Source organism: Lactuca saligna, chromosome 5 (genome assembly GCF_052625555.1).
Source record: "Lactuca saligna cultivar CGN05327 chromosome 5, ASM5262555v1, whole genome shotgun sequence".
Lineage (NCBI taxonomy): Eukaryota > Viridiplantae > Streptophyta > Magnoliopsida > Asterales > Asteraceae > Lactuca > Lactuca saligna.
The window spans coordinates 92118786-92132031 of record NC_136421.1 but is presented as its reverse complement, the minus strand read 5'-3'; the positions used below and the strand labels follow the sequence as shown (position 1 = coordinate 92132031).

General features: G+C 34.2%; 1 protein-coding gene across 2 annotated transcripts; it reads left to right on the top strand.

The window, feature by feature from the left end:
* Positions 1 to 1357: 1357 nt before the first annotated feature.
* AAH (allantoate amidohydrolase) lies at positions 1358 to 8530 on the top strand. 2 transcript variants are annotated; one of them, XM_078997039.1, is made up of 13 exons: positions 1358 to 1598; positions 2138 to 2188; positions 2260 to 2330; positions 2947 to 3050; positions 3276 to 3360; positions 3866 to 3982; positions 4778 to 4887; positions 4957 to 5062; positions 5517 to 5603; positions 6435 to 6677; positions 7335 to 7460; positions 7530 to 7691; positions 8268 to 8530. In XM_078997039.1, exons 1-13 carry the CDS (start codon positions 1466 to 1468, stop codon positions 8388 to 8390), a joined length of 1518 nt encoding a protein of 505 aa, XP_078853165.1. In that variant the 5' UTR covers positions 1358 to 1465; the 3' UTR covers positions 8391 to 8530. The 2 variants fall into 2 exon arrangements, with proteins under 2 accessions (XP_078853165.1, XP_078853166.1); XM_078997040.1 differs by lacking the exon at positions 2138 to 2188 and having other exon boundaries at positions 1359 to 1598.
* The last annotated feature ends 4716 nt before the right edge of the window (positions 8531 to 13246 follow it).

Sequence of the window (13246 nt, the reverse complement as noted above, 5' to 3'; positions counted from 1 at the left end):
GAAATTTACCTGCCTTGCAACCAGCCCCCTCTACCAACAAAGTGACCTCATCATCATTTACCCTTAACCCAAACAAATTAGACTTGTGTAAATTTAGACGAAGGCCCGAAGTCAGGTAAAAAAAATGAAGAATACGCACCACATTATCCACATTTTATTGAGACCAGTCACCCCAAAAAATAACATCATCTGCATAAATATAAATGGGACATAATAAAATTATGGTTACCAACTGTAGCTTCGGAAAAAAACTTAACATGATAGGCATAATTAGACAAGCTTCCAATTTACCTAAGACTGCTCGGTATGGGTACTTGTTACCACGATACCACATCATTATTGAGCCTTCAATGTCATTGTGGGGATGGTGTTTGTCCATGAAAACGCAGTCGTGAAACCAAGAAAGATGAAAAACAGAGAGGAAGAAGAGAGAAACAAGCGTCAAGTGGCGTTGGAGTGGCAATTGGAAGAAACTGACGTTGAAGGGGGGAGGGGGTGTTCACATCTCCTTAACAATGTTAAGGGAGGCAACATAGGTCTATCAGTGCAACTGCGAGACCCATACCGATTACTCTAATAAACACAATATAAATAAAACAAAAAATACCGATAAAATACACAAAATGTTGAATTCAAAGCCTTGAATATAGACATTTTGACATGACTGTTTAAATCAATCCCCCACTCGTTGTTTGCCATAATGTTACGGTCCATCGTAAACTTTTTAATACATGTTCACGAACTTCATACTTTTACATGTCAAACCGTTTTTTAAGTGCTTTTCGTTCTCCCATAAAACCTCAATAATGTTTTGTTTGTTCAAAAAAAACCCAACGAACTTAACCTTTTGTCTAAAAAGTCCACCAAAGTTCCAAACCGTTCAAAAAATCACAATTTTGTTTTATTTAAGTTCGTTGGGTTTTTTTTAACAGTCAAAACATGATTGATGTTTTTTAAACGTTTTGGAAACTTTGTTAGTCTAACAAGTCATTTTTCCGATACGGTAATAAGCCATGTCATCTGTTTTTCTTATTTGACTTTCAGGAAAGTGTAACTTAGTTAGCATTTTTTAAACAAAAGTATAGTTCGTTGGATTTTTTTGAACAGACAAAACATAATTAAAGTTTTTTAAACGGTTTGGAAACTTCATTGGACTCGTAAGTCATTTTCCCTCATTTCTCTAATCTACAATATTAGAGTAATTTCTCCAACAACATTATTGTACATGGTATATGGAATTTACTAGCATGCGACCTTAAAAAAAGTTTTCTTTTGTGGTGAAATATGGAATTTATTAAACTAGATGGGTTTTCCTGAAATTTTACCACTTGTCCATAAAGTGGTGGGCTGGCTGTGATAGTAATCCACGGGCAAAAGCAGTAGAGTAGAGTCATTTCAGAGAGTTGCGTGGCCAGCAGCCAGCCAGCTTGCTCTCTTCTCTGCTTGCGAGCTTGCAGCCTCAGCCATGGCGTCTCACTCTGCAATTAACGAACTCTATAATTCTTCCAAATTGATTCCGTGTGTTTTCCCACTTTTCCGCATCGTTATCCTTTTGCTTTCTATGTCATCGGCTGACTGTTCTACGCACATCCCCGACGGTATTTTCATCTCTTTTTTCAAAATTTATCTTCCTCCGGTTTTATGCTATTTGGATTAACTACAACTAATAATTTTAATTGCTTCTGGTTATCATCGTTTTCAGTAATTCTAACTCCATTCAAAATCTCATTTTTGACATTTCATGTGTTGGTGTTCTGAATCGTTGTCGCGTTTAACTGATTTTATTGATCTTCACTTTTCAAATATCGATCGAATCAGCTTATTTTCAACAGAAATGGATTTTGTTCGCTTTTTGCTGTGATTTTCAACTATAAATAACACCTAGCATCAAATACTGTTCTGATAATCAAAAGCAGTTGTTTTAGGTTAGATGATTCCTGCAAGAATTTTTTGTACTAACTGTCACGGAATGAAGAGGTTTCAAATTAACAGAAGAAATTATTATATTATTATTATTCTTATTATTACTACTATAACTATGTTTGATCAAGTTTGCTTTGTGACGGTGGATACATATTGTTATAATATAGGTTCTAACTAATTTTTATTCTAATATTCTTCTTTTTGCTTGATTCAGGGTTAAAGGGTAAGAAATCTTTTAGGGATATAAGAAGTACAGTTTTATTCAGTAAGGCTTGATATATGATTTGCAATATTCCCCTTATATAGTTATATTACCCTGTGTTGAATATATTGAAGGTCCCAAGAATGATTTGTTTCCTGAAATTCTAAGAGATGAGGCCGTAGCAAGAATTTACGAGCTCGGAAAGGTAAATGTCTTCAATTCGGATTTGTCTTCTTTACTTTAATTAGGCGGTCTTGAAAACCATGTTGCTGTATGTATATGGAGAGTCATAGTCTTCATTAACTGTGCTAATTCTTAACCACCTTGTCAATTCTTGTATTAAATACTTGTATTATGTGAACCATAAAAATATACTTTACAAAATATTGGTTGAAAATTTATGCATAATGAGAGATGAATTGAATCTTCTTGATCGAAATCATGACATCATCTTTTTGTAACGGCGATAATTGTCAAATAATAAATATTCTCTTGAAAACTTATGATAAAAGAATATGTTGAAACTCTCATGGGACATTTAAAAATGAGAGTGGTATGCTCCTCATGTAGCAGAGCAGAGGGAATGCCGCTGCTGCTGTGTGAACTTACCTCCCACTTTAAGAAAATGTGTTGTGTAAACAGAGTCATGAGGTTTGTTGTTGGTATAACATATGAAGAAATTACATCTTTTATATATAAAGACTTGATTGTTTTATCTCTTTCTTTTTACAAAAAAAAAAAAAAAAAGATTGCTTGGATACTTGAAAAGAGATATTCATATTTTTACTGACGAACCAACCATTTGTCGCATTGAATATTAGGTAAGTGATGGCCATGGGTATCTGGAGAGGACTTTCTTGAGCCCAGCTTCCATCAGGGCTGGGAATCTTATCAGAACGTGGATGGAGGATGCTGGTTTGACAACGTGAGAGATTCTGTTCACTCATTGTCTGTTCTTCATCTTACTTGCTACACAGGACGGGACTTGACAAGCTTCTTAGGGCTACTTTTGGTGATGTGGATGAGGAGGGCATTTACCTCTTTTCCATAGATAGCGACACTCCCTGTCCCACCTTTTTCTTTTTGGGGTCCTAATATTTTGAGAAACATCTCTACTAAGACCACCATTAATTTCCGTTTCCATTTCCAGGTGGGTGGATGGATTGGGGAATGTGCATGGTAGAGTTCAACCACCAAATGCTAGCAACAAGGCTCTTCTAATCGGTTCTCATTTGGTGAGTAATCACCTTAATACTTATTAATAACAAGATTTTAACGTTTTAGGAAAAATTACACATTATCAACTTTTTACCTAAAAAGCCATTATGAGTTTTTTATTCACTTTTTCTCTTCATTTCAGCCATTATTGACCTAAAAAAGCAGCTCTCACTTGGACATTTTTCAACGAGTTGGCATCTGACATGGCCACATACGTGTGTAAAAGTGTCAAAAACTATTGTTTTTAAGTGTCCATAAGTATAACACATGCTTATGTGGACATCAGATGTCACCTCATAAAAAAAATTGCTCATGTAAGCAAATCAAACTTGCTAACCAGGTTTTGTAGGTTAGTAATGGCTGAAATGACAAAAAATTATATACAAATAATTTTTCCATATTATTTTTTGTAGGTTTAAGGTTGATGATGTAATGGGTTTTTTGTATAGTTCGCTTTGCCTTTTTCTATCTTAAGTATTTCTGTTCCTAAGTGGTGGAGTTCTTTTTCCTCTCTCTCAACAGGATACTGTTGTTGATGCTGGTATGTTTGATGGAACTCTTGGCATAATATCGGCTATATCAGCTTTAAAGGTGTTAAATGTAACAGGAAGGTCAAGGTATCTACAACATCCGGTTGAGGTAAGTTCAAATTTTTGTATTTTTTCTTTTATGGGTTGAGTTGGGTTAAATGCAAGAAATATCGACGTACTTTACTTTGTTTATTATAGCATCATACTTTCTCTTCTTCCATTCCAACATTATACTTTGAAAATCTACCCAATTATAGCAATGTCATGCAAATACAAACCAATGCTTCACTGCTATGATATAATTGGGTTGGTTTTTTAAAGTATGCTGTCCAAAAATGTACATAATATGCTAGATTTCACAAAGTACAATAAAACAAAATTACAAGTACAATGTTGTAGTGGAGGTATTATGCTATAATACACAAATAAATGAAAGTACATTGCTATGTTATGCATTTAACCGTTTCCCTTGTGTGAATGCTATACTAAGGTTATATACTATATTGTAGGGTCCGATATGAACATATAATTCAGCAGGTCTAACTAAAAAGAACATGTGCTTAATGCTTAGATGTTAAAAACATTTTGGGCATTTATGATTTATAAGTCATGTGAAGCATAGGTAGCTTGTGTTTATGATTTATGGGTCTAATATAGCATTGTACTTTCAAGTTTTTTTTTTCTTATTATGACATTGTACTTTGAAAAATCCAAATAATAATAGCAATGAAAATTGCTTTGTATGTGGATGACATTGCTATAATTGGGTAGATGGTTCAAAATACAATGCTGTAAGAGGAGGATATGAAAGTAGCATGCTTTAATAAAAAAAAATGCATGTTCTTTCTTGTAGAAAAGTATCAAGGCTTTGGTGTTTGTCATTCTTAGACTTGAGATACTGCAGGTAATTGCGTTTAGTGATGAAGAAGGAGTTAGGTTTCAATCTACATTTCTAGGAAGTGCAGCTCTTGCAGGGGTACTTCCTGCTTCAACATTGCAGGTACCTGACAAAAGGTAGAGTGATGATTTACTCTGTTGTCATGTGTCTGAATCCTAAGTGAAACTTACAGAAAAAAATTTCAGTGGCTTGACAGTGCAAAATGTTTTAAAAGAGAACTTGATAGACACTACAGAAGAAAACCTCAGTCAGATCAAATACGAACCTGAGTCTGTTTTGGGCTATGTGGAGGTAAATAAATTCTATACAAATCCAATAGCTATTCATATTGAAAAATTCGTTATTTTTTGATTGGATGGAATGGAATGGACAAGGTAATGAAAATTGAAAAAAAGGGGTCGTACTTTTCCCATCAAGTCCTATATTCGTGAAGTGGCTGAATGGTTAGTGATGTCTGTTGGGATAAATTCTTTTCTAGACTGAATAAACCATCTGAATGAGACTAAATGACCATTTTATACCTTTCGATTTTGACATACTATTTTCATAATATTCATCGTTTTAAACGTGAGAGGAGTTGGGACATTTTTTGCTTAAACCAATAAATCCATAAACCCTAACTTGCATTCCAATTTTGTAGCCCAAAAATACACGGGCCGTAAAGGGTTTCCTACATCAGATTATGATGCTTAGATGTTAAAAGCATTTTGGGCATTTATGATTTATTGTTGTTATTATTGTGTAGGTTCACATCGAACAGGGACCTGTACTTGAATCAATTGGTCTTCCTCTTGCTGTGGTAAAAGGTATTGCTGGACAGACACGGTTAAAGGTATGCTTATCATTGATATTTGGTAGTCTATCGTGCAAATGCAATTTGCATGTACTGAATTGCACCTCGAACTAATGTCAATGAGTCAAAATTATAAATTATACTTTTTGTATTCTCTCTAGTCTCTCGAAATGTTTATTATAACTATTTATTGAAAATTGAAAATTATAGATATTTAATTATGATATCTATATTTTTGTATTTAAAAAAATTATGTTTTAACATTCTTTGTTGTATTTTAAGCTAAAATTATATATATATATATATATATATATATATATATATATATATATATATATATATATATATATATATATTAGATTTTATGTTGATAGGATAATGCTAATAATATTTGATATTTCATAGACAAAAAACTTTTTATAAGTACTTCTTAAGGTATTATATTGGATGAAATTTTCTAATCTATTAAGTTTTTTTTTTATTTTTTTTATTTTATTACATATATAAATGGTTAAAGATATATATTAAAAATTAAAAATAAATAATAAATTATTCTGTTTTTTTTTTTTTTTTTTTTTTTTTTTTTTTTTACTATTTGGTTCTTATTTTATAAACCAAAACCAATCCAAAATTCAAAATAATAATTCGGTTTTGTTGAAACCAATCCAAAAATCTGAATATCCGAATTAAGTAGTCTGATCCAAATTGTCCAATTGGACATTTCGTGGTTTTATCCAAATAGTGAACAACCCTAGTGATGTATTGGACTTGGCCTTTAGATGTATATGTGATATATTTATAAGGAATAAGGGAGAGGTTTGTTAATTTTTTTGTGAAATTAAAAGATAAAGTTTATATGCATAATTGCAGCTGACAGTGAGAGGATCACAAGGACATGCTGGAACAGTTCCCATGTCGATGCGCCAAGACCCTATGGTTGCTGCAGCTGAATTAATTGTATTATTAGAAAGCCTATGTAAACACCCACAGGATTTTATTTCAAGTAATGGGCACTGCAATGCCTTCTCCATTGAATCTCTTTCAGGATCACTTGTTTGTACAGTTGGTGAGATATCAACCTGGCCCAGTGCAAGTAATGTCATACCAGGCCAGGTGCGTTTGTGCGAATTATAATAACAATAATCATAAGGCTTACCTTACCTTTACTTATTTTTATATTATATCATCCTAATTCCTACTTTCAATTTCTTTCTAATACACGATTTTACTTCAAAAAATCTGCCATATTATAGCATTGAAAATTGTTTTATAGTTTGTATTTGGATTCTTTTTGGCTATAATTGAGTGGGTTTTTTAAAGCATGTTGCTATAGTAGAAAAAAATAAAGTAGGATGCTATAATAATAGAACTGATGAAAGTACATTGCTATTTTTTCTGCATTTAACCCTTATAATAATAATAATAATAATAATAATATTAATACTCCCTCCGTCCCAACATTACTGTCCACGTTTGACTTTTTAAGTTTTTTTGTTCAAATTTGATCTTAAATAATTTACTTTTTGTTATATAATTTTTTATGCAAGATATATGAATAGATTGTTTTTTAAGTGTATTTTTATTGTTATAAGTTTCATCAAAAATTATATAATACAAATAAAGTTATATATGGTCAAAGTTGACATGGAAAGACTTCAAAAATCAAACGTGGACAATAATTTTGGGACGGAGGGAGTAATATTAATAATAATAATAATAATAATAATAATAATAATACTCAAATGATGATAATCATTATTACATTTTCAGGTATCATTTACTATAGATATCCGTACTATAGATGACATAGGAAGGGAGGCCATCATATACGAATTGTCAAATCAGATGCATAGAATATGTGATGGTCGTTCTGTTTCTTGCTTCCTGGACCGTAAGGTGCATTTTCTACTTTCTTCCCTGACACATATGTAGCATAAATAACTTGTTATTGTGAATTGTGTTCAGCATGATGCAGATGCTGTAAATTGTGATGGTGGATTAAATTCACAGCTGAAATCTGCTACCTACACTGCTTTGAAGAGAATGACGGGTGAAGATATTGGTGATGTGCCAGTACTCATGAGTGGTGCAGGCCATGATGCAATGGCCATGTCTCATTTGACCAAGGTTTGATCTCCACTTAACGACATTAGAGGACAAAATTTTTACTTTTTTCTTCTCCAATCCAAAATGGCGAGACAAGTTGGGAAAGGGACTCGCTCTCGATCTCTCGTTTGTGCAAAAGACCTAAATGCCCTCCGCATCCTCATCATCAAATATATCCCTAGATTTCTTGTCTATTCTCTAGTTCCGTTCAATCTTTTGTAACAAGGCTGCTTTTGTTATTCGGAATGGGATGGGACTGGACAAGTTTTGTTGGGATGTTTCCAATGACGAGGGCATTAATGGCAAAGATTGAGGTCGAGTCCTATCCCACCTTGTTTCACTTTTTTGGGTGGGACAGTTTTTGTCCAGTTGTACATATACGAGAGAGGGTATTTGCGTCTTTTACATAGATGAAATATCGAGCATCAGTCCCTTTCTAACCTTGTTTGAGCTTTGGGCAAGACAAAGATTTGCAGTTTCTATTCTATTGACATCAACCCAGTCAGTCGGTCTATATCTTGTCCTTCATTTCATTATTAAAGAGAAGAAAAAAAAAGAATCTCACGTGATGGGGTTTGGTCTGTTTTTGTTGGATAGGTTGGTATGCTATTTGTTAGGTGTCGTGGAGGGATTAGTCATTCCCCAGAAGAGCATGTATTAGAAGATGATGTTTGGGCGGCGGGGTTGGCAATTCAAGCATTCCTGGAGACTAACTTGTAGGATTCCATTCCCCTCCCTGTATGTAATTTCTCTTCGTATCATCATTTGATTGATATGCCACTATGTAAATATGGAATTTTAATTTCTTCATAAGTAAGTAATGACGCAGTGATTAGCTTCATTGCATTATTTACCACCAACTTATTCAAATTCTCACACCCGTTGCCTTGAATAACAATACCGTTGAAGATGCTGCTTTTGCCTCACCTTTGACCACTGCCTAGCCACCTAAAGCATTGTTTTTTTTTTTCATTAGATAAACTGTAGCAAAATAATATTTAGAAGATGGTTAAAAAATGATGGCGCACGCAGTGGGGAAATTGAAGAAAAAAAGAAAATAATCCATTGGCAAGTTTCTACAAAGATGAGAATTAACGAGAAACTTTATTATCTCTTTTACACCATGTTCCCGAGTTCAACTTAGCGAGAGAAAGGAAAGGAAATTAGTGGAAATGAGAAGAAAATAAAAGAGATTGGTGTTCCCGAGTTTCATTAAAGGAAAGAAGTGGAAGGAAGTGGAGGGAAATGGAAGGATCACTTTCTCACCTAACTTTCCTTCCGATTTGGGAGGATTTGGAAAGAAAGAACAAAATGATTCATTTTCCTTCCACTTTTCTCAAACTCAGGAACACGAAAGAAAATTTTGTTTTCCTTTCCTTTCTCTTCTTTTATCTCTTGACTTTCTTTTCTCTTTTGTTTTTTTTCTTTTGTTAAACTCGGGAACGAGGAGCCAATCTTTTTGAATTATATAAAATTAAACATTATAGTTAAGGGGTCGTTTGATAGTTATTTACTGAGTTAGAAGCTGGCCAAGTCCATATCTGACTGAGTTATGTTATTTCTCTGATTGTGCTGAATGATGAAAATGATTATATAACCTTTATGTTGTCTCTTGTACTGGATAAAATAATTATAAAAATACAAACTATCATATAAAATCTAAATTAAATATACATCATTTAAAATCCGAATATAAATTGTTGTACAAAATCAAAGAAATTACATACAAATTTAACGTTCGTTTCGGGCTTTGGGAAAGAGATGCTTACGCCAATTTGGATGTGGGTGATGTTGATAGGATAATGATAATAATATTTGATATTTCATAAACAAAAAACTTGTAATAAGTACTTAAGGTATTATATTTGATAGAAATTTTCTAATCTATTAAATGATATATATATATATATATATATATATATATATATATATATATATATATATATATATATATATATATATATATTATTCAGTGTTTTTTTATTCTTATTTTATAAACCAAAATCAATCCGAAATTCAAAATAATAATTCGGTTTTGTTGAAACCAATCCAAAAATCTAAATATCCAAAATCTAATCCAAATTGAAGGGGTTTTTTTTTTGTTCTTATTTTATAAACCAAAATAAATCCGAAATTCAAAATAATAATTCGGTTTTGTTGAAACCAATCCAAAAATCTAAATATCCAAAATCTAATCCAAATTGAAGGGGGTGGAACACACATTAAAAATAAGGGGCCGGAACCAATCTCTTTATATCTTGAAAAAAACTTGATATTTTTTTATAGAGTAAATTACACGAATGGTTCCTATGGTTTGGGTAATTTGCGCGTTTGGTCCCTAACTTATTTTTTTAACTCGGAAGGTCCCTACTGTTTGTTTTTGTTACGCGCTTGGTCCCTAATGTTTGTTTTTGTTACACGCTTGGTCCTTGTCTTACCCAAAATGACTATTATTTAAATACAAAAAAATGATGGGGCAGGTAAGATAAAGTGAAAGGGGTGGGATTGGGGGTGTGTCTATTTAAATAGATTAAAAAATCAAAGGTAAAATAGTCTTTTTATGTATGATATGGACCAAGCGCGTAACAAAAACAAACAATAGGGACCTTCCGAGTTAAAAATATAAATTATGGATCAAATGCGCAAATTACCCTAAACCATAGGGAGCATTCGAGTAATTTACCCTTTTTTATATAAAGTTGTCAATAGTTGATTTTTTTTAATGTTTATGTCCGTTACGTCAAAGTTAATTAATAATTATAAAATAATAAAATAAAATAATAATTATCAAATATATTTTTTTAAACTAATTATGTTTCTGAAGTGTTGTTTGAAAGAGATTTTAATTATGTCGTACGAACAATTAACATATCAATATATAAACTAACCAATATTGACATAAATAAAAATTAATAAACACAATCTAAAGAGCAAAAATTCAATCTATGTTCTCAAACTTTTTATTAAAAAAAGTAATATGTTTTTGTTAGGATAATAATAATGAGCAAGTTCATAAATAATAAATTAACAAAAAAGTTGTCAGCTTCTTCAAGCTTTTTAAATATCTTTTTATCTTCAAAATCATTATTGACTTTGGGCTACCTTATTTGGATTAAAAGAAGTTTTTTTTTGACCTAAAAAAAACTATTTTTGAGTAACAAATAGATATTTATAGCATCATTTTACATGTTACAAACAATTTAAAAACATGTTTTTTTTATTGAATTTTTGTTTGTAAAAATCATTTTATTATTTATTATATGTATATAATTAATATATGTCAATTTATATAATTTATTAATGGGACCCCCACGGGGGTTTCGGGACGGGACTACCAACTCCCGCCCCCGAAATAAAAATGAGAGTTACCTTTGCCCCCGCCCCTGATTTTTTTTCTACAAATGCCCCCATACGGGACGGGGGCCCTACGGAATCGGGGTTCCACGAGTTTTTTTGACATCCCTACAGCTGTCTTGACGACTTCCCAAGCTAGCATTACCAAAATAACATCAAATAAGGAACTGAATTCCAACCCATGATCAATAATCCAAACTTGGGGTAAAATGACCAATTTACCCCTGGGCCATCAAGAATCACAACCAAGGCCAAAGCCTAAAACAAATAAGGCCCAAAACTATAAGATCCATAAAAGCCCATTAATGCACGTACATGTGACGTACCCCCTTAGGTACGCTCAGCATACTCGATGATGAAGATCGGGGGCCTTAGGTCAGTACGCGAGGCGTACAAAGACTTACACAGGGTGTAACAACGAGATTTTCAAAACAAAATTTTTTATTTTTCAACAACCAAATTTTAAATATAAAACATTCTCAAAAAGTATTCCACAATAGTTATCAAATCAAACATATCCCAAGATCACAGATCAAATCTCCTTTCTGTGTGTACGGTTCACATCAGCACCTTTCCATGGTCATCGCTAGTACCTGAAACACATAACACAACAACTATAAGCATAAATGCTTAGTGAGTTCCCCAAAATACCACATACAACACATACGCCACTCGAGGATACTGTACGACCCTCCGGTCGATGTGTCTCAGCGGGACCCTCCGGTCCAGTAGCTCGTTGGACCCTCTGGTCCGGTCATAGCTTGTTAGGCCTTCCAGCCCGGTCTGAATCTTTGGACCCTCCGGTCCGGTCTATACAATTATATATCCTACTTACATCAAATAACACATAATCTCATACATGGCACATATCTCATACTTAGCACATAAGACCTTCCGGTAACCTCATAATACCACTCTAGGTAATGTATAGTGAGAAGACTCACCTCGTGTAACTCGGTAACTCGGAAATCTCGGACTCCGTGAAATAGGATCTAGACTCCGCCTAATCATACGAAAATAAACACTCGACATCAACACATTTCCCAAGGCTAGACCATTCCCTCTCTTAGCACTCTTTGGAGGGTAAAAGACCATTTTACCCCTCTCAAGGCTCAAATACTCTAAAGTTGACCAAACCCTAAATGTCAACAAAAATCAACGGTCAAACCTTTGACCAGACTCACCGAGTGCACAATTGTGACTTGGCGAGTTTAGCCATGAACTTACGTCCTCAAAATCCCCAATGACTCACTGAGTCACTTCCCCAACTCAGCGAGTTACCATCTGCATGATTGATGGGTGGGGGGGGGGGGAACCATCCTACTCACCGAGTCTGTTCTTGAACTCGACGAGTTCAAGCCATGCTCAAACTCAAATGACCTCCTAAGGTCAGATTCGTTCCTCTAACCCATAGATCTGGCCTCCTTAAGCAAAATAAACACGTAAAGTTTGAATCTTGATGCCCATGCAAAGACCTAATGACTCTATTTGAAGAAATGGCCCCAATATGCCATCCCAAACTCTTATCTCCCAAAGACACTCATAAAGATCGAGGAGTTAAGGTCTTTGGACCACTTTGGATCCAGATCCAAAGTCTCAACACAAGAAGGGACCAATTGCACCACAATCCATACTCTAAAGGGGCTAGAAACCCTAACTCTCAAGGATTAACACCAAACTGAAGAAGGATCGAAATATATACCTCAGAACGAAGTCCTTAGCCTCTGAAATCCACAAAATATCGCCTTCTTTTGTTCCCTCTTGCCTTGGCCACCTTCTTCTTGCAGAAACACCCACACAAAGATAAAAAATGACCTCTTCTTCCTCACAAATACTTTGGATCTCTTAGGGTTCCTCTCAGGGGTCTGGTAGCCGCAAATGGTGGCTATAAGCCCCTTTAAATAGGTCCCAAACCCCGGGGATTAGGGTTTCATTAAACAGCATGGACTCGCCGAGTCCACGAATGGACTTGCCGAGTCCGCCATTAAATCAGTCCGACCATCCGCGATCCTACTCGACGAGTTTGAGCGCCTACTTGGTTGAGTCTATCTCTAAAAACTCAATATAAATGCATAAAATAAGATACATGGGATTCCGGATGTTACAATTCTCGCCCACTAGAATCAGACTTCGCCCTCGAAGTCTCATGTCGAAAACAACTCCGAATGCTGCTCCCGCATCTCCGACTCCGGCTCCCAAGTCAGCTCGGACCCTTTCCGATG